This window comes from Somniosus microcephalus, chromosome 17 (genome assembly GCF_052327205.1).
Source record: "Somniosus microcephalus isolate GS21.2 chromosome 17, FLI_Smic_1.0, whole genome shotgun sequence".
NCBI lineage: Eukaryota > Metazoa > Chordata > Chondrichthyes > Squaliformes > Somniosidae > Somniosus > Somniosus microcephalus.
Genome location: NC_141003.1, coordinates 3,095,370 through 3,112,232, shown reverse-complemented (window position 1 = coordinate 3,112,232; position 16,863 = coordinate 3,095,370). Strand labels below are relative to the sequence as shown.

The following is a 16,863-nucleotide window of genomic DNA, read 5'->3' as shown; positions in this document are numbered from 1 at the left end:
CGAAGCAGCCGCAAGGGGCGCTGCAGAGATACAACGGAGACCGCAAGAATATGGCACAAATGAAATGTCATATGGAGCAGTGAAGTGTTATCGCTGCGGCAGAACAACACACGACCATAAGGATTGTTGGTTCAAGGACCAAGTGTGCAGACAGTGTGGAAAAGTAGAACACATAGCAAGTGTCTGCAGGTCGGGAAAGAAAACCAGCAGCAAGAAATCTCCACAGGAGAAGTACAAAAAGGTACATAAGGTGACGGAGAGTAGTTCAGACGAACAGAAAAGTGATACAGACTCCGGAAGCAAGGAGCTGGGTTGTCTGAAACTACATCATGTAATCAAAATGGAGGATCACCAAACTATCTGGGTCACGCTCAAGATAGACGGAGTCCAAGTGAAAATGGAATTGGACACAGGATCAGCCCTAACAGTCATAAACCGAAGGGACTACAAGCGGCTATTCTCACATATACCCTTGAGAGATACAGAGATTGTCTTGAAGACGTACACAGGGCAAAAAGTCTACCCCAAAGGAAAAATAAGGGTGAACGTGATATACAATGGCAAGGACACACCAAAAATGGACCTATATGTATTGCCAGATGGAGGACCACCACTACTAGGGCGTGAATGGATCCGGAAGATACAGCTAGATTGGCATTCCATACAAGCACTGACTGTAGATGCCAAAAAGGATGACGCCGTCACACCTGGACGACTGTCAAAAATGCTAACTGACGCACAAGAAGTGTTCCAGGAGGGACTCGGAACACTAAAAGGCATAACAGCGACGATCAAAGTAGAGGAAAATGCAAGCCCAAAGTTTTTTAAGGCCAGACCGGTACCTTATGCGATCCGCCCACCCGTCAAAGCAGAGCTGGAAGGTTTGGAACGTTCAGGAGTACTATCCAAAGTGGACTGGAGCGAGTGGGCTACACCCATCATTCCTGTAATGAAGAGGTCGTTGAGTAATACGCCTGGGGAACCAAAGAAGGTTCGCATCTGTGGGGACTTTAAGGTGACAGTGAACCCAGTCCTTCACACTGTACAATATCCGCTTCCGCGGATTGAAGATATTTTCGCCTCGCTATCTGGAGGGAAACGCTTCACTAAGATTGATCTGGCCCAGGCGTACCTGCAAATGGAGGTAGAAGAAGCCTCGAAACAGTATCTCATGATCAACACTCATAAAGGTCTCTACCAATACAATCGGCTGGTGTTCGGGGTAGCATCAGCTCCGGCTATTTGGCAAAGGGCAATGGATCAAGTCCTGCAAGGGATTCCAGGGACCCAGTGTTATTTGGACGACATCCTGGTCACGGGCGAAAATGACAGTGATCACCTCGCCAACCTGGAGCAGGTGCTCACTAGATTGAAGGATTATGGGCTCTGAGCTAATCGCCAGAAATGCGAGTTTTTCCAGAAGCAGATCTCGTATTGTGGCCATGTTATTGATGAAGAGGGGTTACATAAGTCCCCTGAAAAGATTGAGGCAGTAGTCAAGGCTCCAGCACCGGAAAATGTGTCACAACTGAGGTCGTTCCTCAGGCTGGTGAACTACTACCACAAGTTCTTGCCGAATTTGTCTACAGTACTACACCCACTGAACACCCTACTGCAAACGGGGGTACCATGGAAGTGGAATGACGAATGTAAACGAGCTTTCCAGAAGTGCAAAGAATTGATCACATCAAAAGAGGTGTTGGCTCATTTCAACCCAGCACTACCAATTCGGTTGGCGTGTGATGCATCACCCTATGGCATTGGAGTGGTGCTGTCGCACAAATTCCCGGACGGCTCGGAGCGGCCAGTAACTTTTGCGTCTCGGTCACTAACCTCAGCCGAGCGTAACTACGCCCAGATTGACAGGGAGGCCCTCAGCCTAGTGTGGGGAGTGAAAAAGTTCAACCACTATCTGCACGGGCAGAAGTTCACCTTGCTGACTGACCACCAACCACTTGTCTCCATCTTTAATCCAAAGAAGGGCGTTCCGGTGATGACTGCGCTGATGTGCCTCAATAATTCCGAGACTCGATGTTAGCGAAACAAAACAAGGCTTTTATTAACTTAGAAGGTAACACGCAGTGGAGAGAGGTATCTTCCATCTGGAGGTCTGCAGTACTGGATATGAGGCCAGACTGATCTTGCTTACATAGGGGCCAGGTATGGGCGGAGCCCTACACACAATACATTATAATATACAATACAATGGTGAGGAGACGGAACTGAGGTAAGGGAACTGAAACCTGAAACCAACCACAGTCACAGGCAGTGATGAATGGAATATTTCATCACATGCGCAACGGCTACAAAGATGGTCCCTTTTTCTAGGGGCGCACCAATATGATATCGAGTATAAGGGCACGAAACAGCATGGAAACACTGATGGGCTATCATGCCTGCCACTGCCTACTGCGGAGGAAACACCAGCAGTGGATCCTGTCGAAATATTTCATTCGACTATAATTGAATGCTTGCCAGTAACTAACGCTGGTATAGAGAAGGAGACCTGAAATGACCCGACACTGTCTCGGGTATATGATTTGACGGTAAAGGGATGGCCAGCACATGGCGACTCACTGTTGCCAGCATTCTCATCCAGAAGAGAACAGCTGTCAGTATGCCAGGGGACTTTGATGTGTGGATCCTGAGTGGTAATTCCACCCAAGTTAAGGGAGAGAGTGCTCAATGAGCTTCACGAAGGCCATCTGGGAGGGGTGAAAATGAAAAGCCTTGCTAGGGCTTATGTGTGGTGGCCGGGGATCGATCAGCAAATCGAGGACCTGACAAAGAGCTGCTCAGGATGCCAGAGGGTCCAAAATGCACCACCACGTGCCCCTCTACACCCATGGGAGTGGCCCTCATCCCCATGGCAACGGGTGCATATTGATTTTGCTGGTCCATTCATGGACTCAATGTTTTTAATAGCCGTGGATGCGCACTCGAAATGGCCTGAGGTGATCAAAATGTCCTCCACCACCACGGAGAAAACTATTGCAGTCCTACGGACCATCTTTGCCAGGAACGGCTTGCCAGAGCAGATTTGCTCTGATAACGGACCACAGTTTGTGTCCAAAGAGTTTCGAAGATTTATGAAAAGGAATGGGGTAAGGCATTACACATCCGCCCCGTATCATCCAGCCACAAATGGATTGATTGAGAGGTTCGTACAAACCTTTAAAAAAGCAGTAAGGACCATGTGCGATGACGACATTCCACTGCAGCATAAGGTGGACAATTTCCTGTTAGCCTACAGAAATGCGACACATGCAGTCACCAACCAGACCCCGGCCATGATGTTCTTTAACCGAAGGTTGAGATCTCGTCTGGATTTGCTCAGACCAAATGTACGAAGAGATGTTGAGAATAAGCAATTCCAGCACATCAATGAGAAGCCGACAAGGAGCTTCAATGTAGGGCAGCCAGTCTTGGCCCGCAACTACTGAACAGAGAAATGGCAACCAGGAACGATATGCACACGGCAGGGGCCACTAATGTACACAGTGGATGTTGGGGAGAACATTGTGAGACGCCATGTCGACCAGATCCTAGAGTCACAGGAACGAGTCAACCCCAGGTCTCACGTACCTGGTGATGAACCCGACATACCGGTAGCATCTACCCCAGAAACAGTAGCATCGGAAGCTGATGAACCAACCGACGACAGGGGGCCAGAATCGCCTCCGCACCAAGAGCAAGACACTCAGGAAAGGCGCTATCCAGAAAGGATCAGGAAGCCTCCCCAAAGACTGAATTTATAAATGGACTATTTTCAGTTAATGTTGCATGTTAAAAGTGTTAATTGTTAAATGAATGTTATGGTACTGTTAATCTAAAAGGGGAGGAATTGTAGTGTATGTACCTTTAAGGGGAGAACTACTTTTTACAGCTCCTGTATACTGTAGTACCGGCAGTGACCACACCTGTATATAAACCCTGAGTAGGGATCTGTACTTTAGTTTTAGAGTAACCTTCATGCAGTAAACACCTGTTGATTGTTCCTCTGCAGTCTCTGTCGATTTATTGAAGGACACCATACATCAAAATTCACGGATTTAACACCACAGAGTCTAGAATCTGCAGGGAATGTCTGCTTGAGGGAAATTGGTTTGATTCTGATGCAAAAGTGTTTCCTTTTCCTTGCTTTAGGTTTACAGTGAGACCGTGATTCCTCGCATCACCATGGCAGCCAGTGAAGTCACTGGGACGCCCTACAGTGAGCTGATGAACTCATGGGGAGTCTACTTCCTGGGATTTGTGGGGAAATACGGATATGACAGGATCCTGAAGGTGGGTGAATTGATCTGCAGCCACCTGATATGACATTGTAACCTGGTGAATGTCAGCCTGAGGCTGCAACTCACACATCTTCCGTTGAATGTAATCGCCCAGCTTTCCCTTGGAATTTTCCAGAGACAGCGGGACAGGGACAGGCCCAGTACTGGGGAATGGGAGGGGCCAGTACTGGGGAATGGGAGGGGCCAGTACTGGGGAATGGGAGGGGCCCAGTACTGGGGAATGGGAGGGGCTCAGTACTTGGGAATGGGAGGGGCCCAGCACTGGGGAATGGGAGGGGCCCAGTACTGGGGAATGGGAGGGGCCCAGCACTGGGGAATGGGAGGGGCCCAGTACTGGGGAATGGGAGGGGCCCAGTACTGGGGAATGGGAGGGGCCAGTACTGGGGAATGGGAGGGGCTCAGTACTGGGGAATGGGAGGGGCTCAGCACTTGGGAATGGGAGGGGCCCAGCACTGGGGAATGGGAGGGGCCCAGTACTGGGGAATGGGAGGGGCCCAGCACTGGGGAATGGGAGGGGCCCAGTACTGGGGAATGGGAGGGGCCCAGCACTGGGGAATGGGAGGGGCTCAGTACTGGGGAATGGGAGGGGCCCAGCACTGGGGAATGGGAGGTGCCCAGTACTGGGGGATGGGAGGGGCCCAGTACTGGGGGAATGGGAGGGGCCAGTACTGGGGGAATGGGAGGGGCCTAGTACTGGGGAATGGGAGGGGCTCAGTACTGGGGAATGGGAGGTGCCCAGTACTGGGGAATGGGAGGGGCCCAGTACTGGGGAATGGGAGGTGCCCAGTACTGGGGAATGGGAGGGGCCCAGTACTGGGGAATGGGAGGGGCTCAGTACTGGGGAATGGGAGGGGCCCAGTACTGGGGAATGGGAGGGGCTCAGTACTGGGGAATGGGAGGGGCCCGGTACTGGGGAATGGGAGGGGCCCAGTACTGGGGAATGGGAGGGGCCCAGTACTGGGGAATGGGAGGTGCCCAGTACTGGGGAATGGGAGGGGCCCAGTACTGGGGAATGGGAGGGGCCAGTACTGGGGGAATGGTAGGGGCCTAGTACTGGGGAATGGGAGGGGCTCAGTACTGGGGAATGGGAGGGGCCCAGTACTGGGGAATGGGAGGGGCCCAGTACTGGGGAATGGGAGGGGCCCAGTACTGGGGAATGGGAGGGGCTCAGTACTGGGGGATGGGAGGGGCTCAGTACTGGGGAATGGGAGGGGCCCAGTACTGGGGAATGGGAGGGGCCAGTACTGGGGAATGGGAGGGGCCCAGTACTGGGGGATGGGAGGGGCTCAGTACTGGGGAATGGGAGGGGCCCAGTACTGGGGAATGGGAGGGGCTCAGTACTGGGGAATGGGAGGGGCCCAGTACTGGGGACTGGGAGGGGCTCAGTACTGGGGGATGGGAGGGGCCCAGTACTGGGGAATGGGAGGGGCCCAGTACTGGGGAATTGGAGGGGCTCAGTACTGGGGAATGGGAGGGGCCCAGTACTGGGGAATGGGAGGGGCCCAGTACTGGGGAATGGGAGGGGCTCAGTACTGGGGAATGGGAGGGGCCCGGTACTGGGGAATGGGAGGGGCCCAGTACTGGGGAATGGGAGGGGCCCAGTACTGGGGAATGGGAGGGGCTCAGTACTGGGGAATGGGAGGGGCCCAGTACTGGGGAATGGGAGGGGCCAGTACTGGGGAATGGGAGGGGCTCGGTACTGGGGAATGGGAGGGGCCCAGTACTGGGGAATGGGAGGGGCTCAGTACTGGGGAATGGGAGGGGCCAGTACTTGGGAATGGGAGGGGCTCAGTAGGAATGGTGCGGGCTCAGGACTGGGGAATGGGAGGGGCTCGGTACTGGGGAATGGGAGGGGCTCAGCACTGGGGGAATGGGAGGGGCTCGGTACTGGGGAATGGGAGGGGCCCAGTACTGGGGAATGGGAGGGGCCCAGTAGGAATGCGGGGGGCTCAGTACTGGGGAATGGGAGAGGCCCAGTACTGGGGAATGGGAGGGGCCCAGCACTGGGGAATGGGAGGGGCTCGGTACTGGGGAATGGGAGGGGCTCAGTACTGGGGAATGGGAGGGGCTCAGTACTGGGGAATGGGAGGCGCCCAGTACTGGGGAATGGGAGGGGCTCAGTACTGGGGAATGGGAGGGGCCAAGTACTGGGGAATGGGAGGGGCCCAGTACTGGGGAATGGGAGGGGCCCAGTACTGGGGAATGGGAGGGGCCAGTACTGGGGAATGGGAGGGGCTCAGTACTGGGGAATGGGAGGGGCTCAGTACTTGGGAATGGGAGGGGCCCAGCACTGGGGAATGGGAGGGGCCCAGTACTGGGGAATGGGAGGGGCCCAGCACTGGGGAATGGGAGGGGCCCAGTACTGGGGAATGGGAGGGGCCCAGCACTGGGGAATGGGAGGGGCTCAGTACTGGGGAATGGGAGGGGCCCAGCACTGGGGAATGGGAGGTGCCCAGTACTGGGGGATGGGAGGGGCCCAGTACTGGGGGAATGGGAGGGGCCAGTACTGGGGGAATGGGAGGGGCCTAGTACTGGGGAATGGGAGGGGCTCAGTACTGGGGAATGGGAGGTGCCCAGTACTGGGGAATGGGAGGGGCCCAGTACTGGGGAATGGGAGGTGCCCAGTACTGGGGAATGGGAGGGGCCCAGTACTGGGGAATGGGAGGGGCTCAGTACTGGGGAATGGGAGGGGCCCAGTACTGGGGAATGGGAGGGGCTCAGTACTGGGGAATGGGAGGGGCCCGGTACTGGGGAATGGGAGGGGCCCAGTACTGGGGAATGGGAGGGGCCCAGTACTGGGGAATGGGAGGTGCCCAGTACTGGGGAATGGGAGGGGCCCAGTACTGGGGAATGGGAGGGGCCAGTACTGGGGGAATGGTAGGGGCCTAGTACTGGGGAATGGGAGGGGCTCAGTACTGGGGAATGGGAGGGGCCCAGTACTGGGGAATGGGAGGGGCCCAGTACTGGGGAATGGGAGGGGCCCAGTACTGGGGAATGGGAGGGGCTCAGTACTGGGGGATGGGAGGGGCTCAGTACTGGGGAATGGGAGGGGCCCAGTACTGGGGAATGGGAGGGGCCAGTACTGGGGAATGGGAGGGGCCCAGTACTGGGGGATGGGAGGGGCTCAGTACTGGGGAATGGGAGGGGCCCAGTACTGGGGAATGGGAGGGGCTCAGTACTGGGGAATGGGAGGGGCCCAGTACTGGGGACTGGGAGGGGCTCAGTACTGGGGGATGGGAGGGGCCCAGTACTGGGGAATGGGAGGGGCCCAGTACTGGGGAATTGGAGGGGCTCAGTACTGGGGAATGGGAGGGGCCCAGTACTGGGGAATGGGAGGGGCCCAGTACTGGGGAATGGGAGGGGCTCAGTACTGGGGAATGGGAGGGGCCCGGTACTGGGGAATGGGAGGGGCCCGGTACTGGGGAATGGGAGGGGCCCAGTACTGGGGAATGGGAGGGGCTCAGTACTGGGGAATGGGAGGGGCCCAGTACTGGGGAATGGGAGGGGCCAGTACTGGGGAATGGGAGGGGCTCGGTACTGGGGAATGGGAGGGGCCCAGTACTGGGGAATGGGAGGGGCTCAGTACTGGGGAATGGGAGGGGCCAGTACTTGGGAATGGGAGGGGCTCAGTACTGGGGAATGGGCGGGGCCAGTACTGGGGGATGGGAGGGGCCCAGTACTGGGGGAATGGGAGGGGCCCAGTACTGGGGAATGGGAGGGGCCCAGTACTGGGGAATGGGAGGGGCCCAGTACTGGGGAATGGGAGGGGCCCAGTACTGGGGAATGGGAGGGGCTCAGTACTGGGGAATGGGAGGGGCCAGTACTGGGGAATGGGAGGGGCCCAGTACTGGGGAATGGGAGGTGCCCAGTACTGGGGGATGGGAGGGGCCCAGTACTGGGGGAATGGGAGGGGCCAGTACTGGGGGAATGGTAGGGGCCCAGTACTGGGGAATGGGAGGGGCTCAGTACTGGGGGAATGGTAGGGGCCTAGTACTGGGGAATGGGAGGGGCTCAGTACTGGGGAATGGGAGGTGCCCAGTACTGGGGAATGGGAGGTGCCCAGTACTGGGGAAAGGGAGGGGCCCAGTACTGGGGAATGGGAGGTGCCCAGTACAGGGGAATGGGAGGGGCCCAGTACTGGGGAAAGGGAGGGGCCCAGTACTGGGGAATGGGAGGTGCCCAGTACTGGGGAATGGGAGGGGCCCAGTACTGGGGAATGGGAGGGGCTCAGTACTGGGGAATGGGAGGGGCCCGGTACTGGGGAATGGGAGGGGCCCAGTACTGGGGAATGGGAGGGGCCCAGTACTGGGGAATGGGAGGTGCCCAGTACTGGGGAATGGGAGGGGCCCAGTACTGGGGAATGGGAGGGGCCAGTACTGGGGGAATGGTAGGCGCCTAGTACTGGGGAATGGGAGGGGCTCAGTACTGGGGAATGGGAGGGGCCCAGTACTGGGGAATGGGAGGGGCCAGTACTGGGGAATGGGAGGTGCCCAGTACTGGGGAATGGGAGGTGCCCAGCACTGGGGAATGGGAGGGGCCCAGTACTGGGGAATGGGAGGGGCCCAGTACTGGGGAATGGGAGGGGCCCAGTACTGGGGAATGGGAGGGGCTCAGTACTGGGGGAATGGTAGGGGCTCAGTACTGGGGAATGGGAGGGGCCCGGTACTGGGGAACGGGAGGGGCTCAGTACTGGGGAATGGGAGGGGCCCAGTACTGGGGAATGGGAGGGGCCAGTACTTGGGAATGGGAGGGGCCCAGCACTGGGGAATGGGAGGGGCCCAGTACTGGGGAATGGGAGGGGCCCAGTACTGGGGAATGGGAGGGGCCCAGTACTGGGGAATGGGAGGGGCTCAGTACTGGGGGAATGGTAGGGGCTCAGTACTGGGGAATGGGAGGGGCCAGTACTTGGGAATGGGAGGGGCCCAGCACTGGGGAATGGGAGGGGCCCAGTACTGGGGAATGGGAGGGGCCCAGTACTGGGGAATGGGAGGGGCCCAGTACTGGGGAATGGGAGGGGCTCAGTACTGGGGGAATGGTAGGGGCTCAGTACTGGGGAATGGGAGGGGCCCGGTACTGGGGAATGGGAGGGGCTCAGTACTGGGGAATGGGAGGGGCTCAGTACTGGGGAATGGGAGGGGCCAGTACTGGGGAATGGGAGGGGCCCAGTACTGGGGAATGGGAGGTGCCCAGTACTGGGGGATGGGAGGGGCCCAGTACTAGGGAATGGGAGGGGCTCGGTACTGGGGAATGGGAGGGGCTCGGTACTGGGGAATGGGAGGGGCTCAGTACTGGGGAATGGGAGGGGCCAGTACTGAGGAATGGGAGGGGCCAGTACTGGGGAATGGGAGGGGCTCGGTACTGGGGAATGGGAGGGGCTCGGTACTGGGGAATGGGAGGGGCCCGGTACTGGGGAATGGGAGGGGCCCAGTACTGGGGGATGGGAGGGGCCCAGTAGGAATGGTGCGGGCTCAGGACTGGGGAATGGGAGGGGCTCGGTACTGGGGAATGGGAGGGGCTCAGCACTGGGGGAATGGGAGGGGCTCGGTACTGGGGAATGGGAGGGGCCCAGTACTGGGGAATGGGAGGGGCCCAGTAGGAATGCGGGGGGCTCAGTACTGGGGAATGGGAGAGGCCCAGTACTGGGGAATGGGAGGGGCCCAGCACTGGGGAATGGGAGGGGCTCGGTACTGGGGAATGGGAGGGGCTCAGTACTGGGGAATGGGAGGGGCTCAGTACTGGGGAATGGGAGGCGCCCAGTACTGGGGAATGGGAGGGGCTCAGTACTGGGGAATGGGAGGGGCCAAGTACTGGGGAATGGGAGGGGCCCAGTACTGGGGAATGGGAGGGGCTCAGTACTGGGGAATGGGAGGGTCCCAGTACTGGGGAATGGGGGGCTCGGTACTGGGGAATGGGAGTGGCTCAGTACTGGGGAATGGGAGTGGCTCAGTACTGGGGAAAGGGAGGGGCTCAGGACTGGGGAACGGGAGGGGCTCAGTACTGGGGAATGGGAGGGGCCCGGTACTGGGGGAATGGGAGGGGCCAGTACTGGGGAATGGGAGGGGCTCAGTACTGGGGAATGGGAGAGGCTCAGTACTGGGGAATGGAAGAGGCCCAGTACTGGGGAATGGGAGGGGCCCGGTACTGGGGAATGGGAGGGGCTCGGTACTCGGGAATGGGAGGGGCCCAGTACTGGGGTATGGGAGGGGCTCAGTACTGGTGTATGGGAGGGGCTCAGTACTGGGGAATGGGAGGGGCTCGGTACTGGGAAATGGGAGGGGCCAGTACTGGGGAATGGGAGGGGCCCAGTACTGGGGAATGGGAGGGGCAGTACTGGGGAATGGGAGGGGCTCAGTACTGGGGAATGGGAGGGGCTCAGTACTGGGGGAATGGGAGGGGCCCAGTACTGGGGAATGGGAGGGGCCCAGTACTGGGGAATGGGAGGGGCTCAGTACTGGGGAATGGGAAGGGCCCAGTACTGGGGAGTGGGAGGGGCTCAGTACTGGGGAATGGGAGGGGCCCAGTACTGGGGAATGGGAGGGGCTCAGTACTGGGGTATGGGAGGGGCTCAGTACTGGGGAATGGGAGGGGCTTGGTACTGGGAAATGGGAGAGGCCCGGTACTGGGGAATGGGAGGGGCCAGTACTGGGGAATGGGAGGGGCCCAGTACTGGGGAATGGGAGGGGCAGTACTGGGGAATGGGAGGGGCCCAGTACTGGGGAATGGGAGGGGCTCAGTACTGGGGGAATGGGAGGGGCCCAGTACTGGGGAATGGGAGGGGCCCAGTACTGGGGAATGGGAGGGGCTCAGTACTGGGGAATGGGAAGGGCCCAGTACTGGGGAGTGGGAGGGGCTCAGTACTGGGGAATGGGAGGGGCCCAGTACTGGGGAATGGGAGGGGCCCAGTACTGGGGAATGGGAGGGGCCAGTACTGGGGAATGGGAGGGGCCAGTACTGGGGAATGGGAGGGGCCAGTACTGGGGAATGGGAGGGGCTCAGTACTGGGGGAATGGGAGGGGCCAGTACTGGGGAATGGAAACATAGAAGATAGGAGCAGGAGTAGGCCATTCGGCCCCTCGAGCCTGCTCCGCCATTCAATGAGATCATGGCTGATCGTCCAAATTCAGTACCCGGTCCCTGCTTTCTCCCCATATCCCTTGATCCCTTTAGCCTTAAGAAATATATCGAACTCCTTCTTGAATATATTTAATGAATTGGCCTTAACGGCCTTCTGTGGTAGAGAATTCCACAGGTTCTCCACTCTCTGGGTGAAGAAATTCCTCCTCATCTCTGTCCTAAATGGCTTACCCCTTATCCTTAGACTGTGACCCCCTGGTTCTGGACTCCCCTGCCATTGGGAACATCCTTCCTGCATCTAGTCTGTCTAGCCCTGTTAGAATTTTATAAGTTTCAATGAGATCCCCTCTCATTCTTCTAAACTCTAGCGAATATAAGCCTAATCGACCCTGTAAAGTCTGTGGGTTGTATAGCGAAGTAATACACAGACTAAAAGTAACTTTAACAGGACTTTACTATTCGAAGGTCAGGGCGAATCTGCCCAATAAATTCTGCCACAGCACTTATATACCGGTGTGGTCACCGTCGGTATTACAGTATACAGCAGCCAGGATAAAGTAGTGCCACACCTAAAATAGTTCTCTTAAAGGTGGACGGTTACATAAAATAGTTCTCTTAAAGGTAGAATGGTTACATACACTACAATCCTCCTTTTTTAGCTTACAACATACTTGTTCTCCATTAGACATACATGTATTCAACTTCATGCAAAACAATTCACAGATATAATCTCTGTGGAAAACAGTTCACAATTTCAGTCTCTGTGGAAAACAGTTCACAGATTTAGTCTCTGTGGAGGCGTCTCCTGTGCTTCTTAACTCAGTCCGGACAACGCCTCCGTGGTGTAGCAGTTCCCGGTGGTGTAGTCGGTTCACGTTGCTGGAGTGACTCATCCAATAGTCCTTCCCTAAACTTAACAGCTTGAACTTCCGTCACTTCTGAACCAGCATTGCTGACTTTTAAAAACCACTGGATTCCTTGGGAAGTTTTTCTACTTCCAACTGATTTGGCTCCATTCGGAGGGAGCACGTGCGTGGTCTGGTAGAGGTGATAATGGTTCAGATGGTCATTATTTTCTGCTTCGTCTTTTCCTTTTCTGCTTCTTGGAGACTCTCTGGGCTCCACTGTCAGCTGCCAGCTGCCTGCACAGTTCCTCCTGTAGTAGCGCCACCATCTCCCGATGTTCCTTAGACTTTTTGTGATTCATCAAGGTTTCTGCACTTTGGGAGTTTTCATCACAAGCTGGGCAGAATAGGTCCTCGTAATATTCGGTGTCGCTCAACAGGTCATGGTCATATTCGGTGTCGTCCTGAGCTAAGCTAGCGGGAGGGTCTTCTATTTCCTCCCTACCCAGCTGGATGTTAGCCAACTTTTGTTCCAAATCCTGACATCTTTCCTGAAGAGACTTCTTCATGTGTTCAGCTTCATCCCGCTTTTCCTGGGCTTCCTGCAAGTCTTTTACTAATGACATCATTTGTGATTTCAATACTTCAACTTCATTCGGAGATTGATTGATCGGACTATTCAATCCCTCTACTGAAGTAGTTGTTTCAGTATTCTGTTGTTCTGCATTGCCGTGCGTCAGCGTACTTTTGGCATCCAAGGGCTGTTCTGCTGCAGACTTCTCAGTCTGGGTTGCCACCTCAGCTCTTCCAATGACTTTTGAGAGCTCCCTTCCCTTTGAAGATTGAGGCTCGTATTTAAGTTTTTCCCATTTTAGAGTTTTATCCCTCAGCATATGAATGAGTTGGCTGACTGTTAACTCGTCTGCCATCATCCCTTTTCCATTAACTACAGGGCTGTTTATAACCTTGCCCTGGAGGAGTTGGCTGACTGTTAACTCTTCTGTCCTCATCCCTTTTCCATTAGCTGCAGGGCTGTTTAGAACCTTGTCCTGGGGCTCCTTTGCTGCTTCTACTTCGCCATCATCCGCAGCCCCCAGCATTCGAATTTCCACTAATGAATCGTCCGGTGATGCTGCACCCAACTTCAGTAGGAGCTCGGAAGTCATGTCAACCAACTCAGCTTTTTCTGCCTGCAACCTGCTAACCAGCGCTTTCAGTTGCTGAACATCTTGCTCCAACAGATTAGAGCACGCCCCTTCAGAGACCGAATCAGCTTTGATTCGTTTGGCCTCCTCGCGCAGACGGTTTGTGTGCTCCTGCTCCATTTTCTCCCTCAGCTGCTTCTGTTGTCTTCCCAGATTCTCCCACTCTGTGTCCAAGAACTTTTTCATTGCTGTTGTCTCTTGCTCAAGACGGCGACTCAATTGTTCTAATTGCTGTTGTAATTTGAAATAAAGTTGAGTTTGAGCTCGGTGTTCCTCAGTAATGTATATGTCTGTAAACTGGACAGACTCAGAATTCTCTGTCAAACTATGTTGTTGTTGTTCAGTGGAATTCTGTTCTGAAACTTTGTTCTCCTCTGGCGCATAAACCTTTATGCACGCCTTCGTTTTTCCAACCTCAGTCAGCAAGTCCATTTTGGCCTTGTCTTTCATACTTGGGCTGGTCTTATCGTCATCCGTTTCAGAGTCTGAGCTGATTGTCTGCACCGAGTCCTCACTCGTTATTGCTTTTAGGTAGTGCCATTCCATGTCTATTTTCTTGATCCACTCCCGTCCTAGAAGTGGTGGTCCTCCCTCAGGTAGTACGTATAAGTCCATTCCGGGGTGTTCTTTGCCCCTGTCTCTCACCTTGACTCTTATCTTTCCCATGGGGTATACTTTATGCCCCATGCATGTCTGCAATACGAACTTGGTATCTCTCAAGGGTATATGTGAGAATAGCCGGTTGTAATCCCTTCGATTTATGACTGATAGGGCTGATCCAGTGTCCAACTCCATTTTTACTTGGACTCCGGCTATTTTTAGCATGACCCAGATAGTTTGTAGGTCAGCTTCCTTACTCACATTGTGAATTCTCAGACTACCCAGTTCCTGGCTGTTTGGGTCTGAATCCGAATTCTGTTCGTCTGAACTCTTCTCAGCCACCTTGTGTACTTTTTTGTACTTTTCCGGTGATGGCTTTTTTTGGTTGTTGGTCTTCTTTCCTGGCCGGCATACTTTAGCTATGTGCCCCAGTTTGCCACATTTTCGACATTCCTGGTTTTTAAACCAGCATTGGTTCTGGCCATGTGTTGTCTTCCCACAACGATAACATTTCGTTGTACCCGAAGTAATTTGATCCACACTGAGTACCGTTGCCTTTAGCTGCATTTCCGCAGTTCCTTTCGCTGCGGCTTCGTGTGATGCTGCAATAAGGACAGCCCTATCAAGTGTAAGGTCGTTCTCTTCGAGCAGTCGCTTTTGCGTTCCTTCCTTCGACAACCCGCACACGAACTTGTCTCGCAATGCCTCTGTCAGATTTCCTCCAAACTGGCAGTATTTCGCTAATCTACGCAGTTCGACCAAGTATTCCGCGTTGCTTTCCTCTTTCCGTTGCGTTCTCGCATAAAATTTGAATCGTTCCGCCAACATCAGTGGTGTGGGGTTCAAGTGATCCCTCAGAACAGCAACAATATTAGCGAAGGTCTGATCCGCCGGTTTAGCTGGTGATAGAAGATGCTTCAATAACCCGTATGTCTTCACGCCCATCGAGTTTAGCAAGGTTATAGCTTTATCATCATCTTCTATTTTATTGGCCTCACAATATATCTCGATACGTTCTACGTACGTGGCCCAATCTTCCACCTCGGCATCGAAGTTGTTGATGTTACCATGCTTAGGCATCTTCACTATCTCTCACTATCTTTCTGCGAAACAACAGGATTTCTCTTTAACTTTTTAACTTTTTCTTTTTTCCAAAATGGCGGGTTCCCGCGCTTGTCTTCTTCCCCGCCTACTGGCAAAATGGCGGTTTCCCGCGCTTGTCTTCTTCCCCCCTACTGGCAAAATGGCGGTTTCCCGCTCCTGACTTCTTCCTCTGGTGGGAGGGGTAAGCTTTGCCCTCGGGCGACGACCGCTGGTTTACGGGGTTTGTAGCCTGTGCGCCAGCTTCAGTTTATTCTGAAGCGCGCGCGCTAGAAAAGCCGATCGCGTTCCTTGTCCACCGCCCCCCTTCTTCTTTTCGGCAGGGGCAACCGGCGCTGGGGACAACCAGTTGGCGTCGGACAGATCCAGCTCCTGGTCCTTCACGGCAGCTGCTGCATGCCGCTGGCCGGAACCTCGCTCGGTCTCTCTCTCGGGCTCTGTCTCTCCTGCTCGCGCGGCTCTCGCTCGCTCTCTCTCCGTCTCTGTCTCTCCCGCTCGCTCGGCTCTCGCTCGCTCTCTCTCGGGCTCTGTCTCTCCCGCTCGCGCGGCTCTCCCTCAGCGGCTTTAAACGCCTCTCCCAGACCTCCCGCAGTCCGGTCCTTTCCTCCCCGGCTGCGGCTGATTCTTCGCGGGTTATTTAGTTATTTATTTATTTATTGCCTCCGCGCCTTATGATCCCGGTCGCAGCGCTTCGTGGCCTCAGTCACTGTCTGGCCTTTTTCACCCCAATCGCGCCTCCCAGCTTCTCGCAGTCCGGTGCTTTCCTCCCCGGCTGTGGCTGAGTTCTCCGTGGCTTATATCCCGGTCGCAGCGCCTCGTGGTCGTGGTATTTGTCCGGCCTTTTTCGCCGTCGCGGTCTAGTCGTCTCACGACGCTCCCCAGCCCGCTTGTACCACGGCTTATGCTCCACGCTGCCCCAGTCTCAGTGCCTCTGGGCCCGACTTCTGTCCGGCTCCTTTCCCCCTCGACCGTGGTCGAGTTCACCGCCCTTATCCTCCGTTTATTTGTTTCTATTTTCCCTTTACTCACAGTCACCGTGGCCGACTTGCTTCTCTTGCTGATCGGCTCACTCCCCACCGTGGCAGAAGGGACAATCAGTGCCTGTTGCTGATGGAAGGCGTCTTGTTTGAAGTCTTCCTTCCTTCTTGCTCTGCAGCCTCGAGTTTTCTCTCAGCAAAACGACGAGGGCGGTTGCCTCTTCTCGACGCTTCGTTAACTGCTTCGGACGTATTGCTGCACGCAGGGTAAGATCGAACTCGTCGCCACTGTAAAGTCTGTGGGTTGTATAGCGAAGTAATACACAGACTACAAGAGTAACTTTAACAGGACTTTACTATTCGAAGGTCAGGGCGAATCTGCCCAATAAATTCTGCCACAGCACTTATATTCCGGTGTGGTCACCGTCGGTATTACAGTATACAGCAGCCAAGATAAAGTAGTGCCACACCTAAAATAGTTCTCTTAAAGGTGGACGGTTACATAAAATAGTTCTCTTAAAGGTAGAACGGTTACATACACTACAGATCCAATCTCTCCTGAAACGTCATTCCTGCCATCCCAGGTATCAGCCTAGTGAATCTTCGCTGCACTCCCTCCATGGCAAGAACATCCTTCCTCAGATAAGGCGACCAAAACTGCACACAATACTCAAGATGTGGTCTCACCAAGGCCCTGTACAACTGCAGCAAGACATCCTTGTTCCTGTACTCGAACCCTCTTGCTACGAAGGCCAACATACCATTT

The 16,863-nt window shown here is 55.2% G+C and overlaps 1 protein-coding gene across 1 annotated transcript in view; it reads left to right on the top strand.

The window, feature by feature from the left end:
- Positions 1 to 4,179: 4,179 nt before the first annotated feature.
- LOC147105448 (soluble guanylate cyclase 88E-like) overlaps positions 4,180 to 16,863 on the top strand; it is a 197,569-nt gene continuing 184,885 nt past the window's right edge. Inside the window, exon 1 of the mRNA XM_086010904.1 lies at positions 4,180 to 4,287. Coding sequence (XP_085867030.1) covers positions 4,180 to 4,287 — 108 coding nt within the window. The remainder of the gene's footprint in view (positions 4,288 to 16,863) is intronic.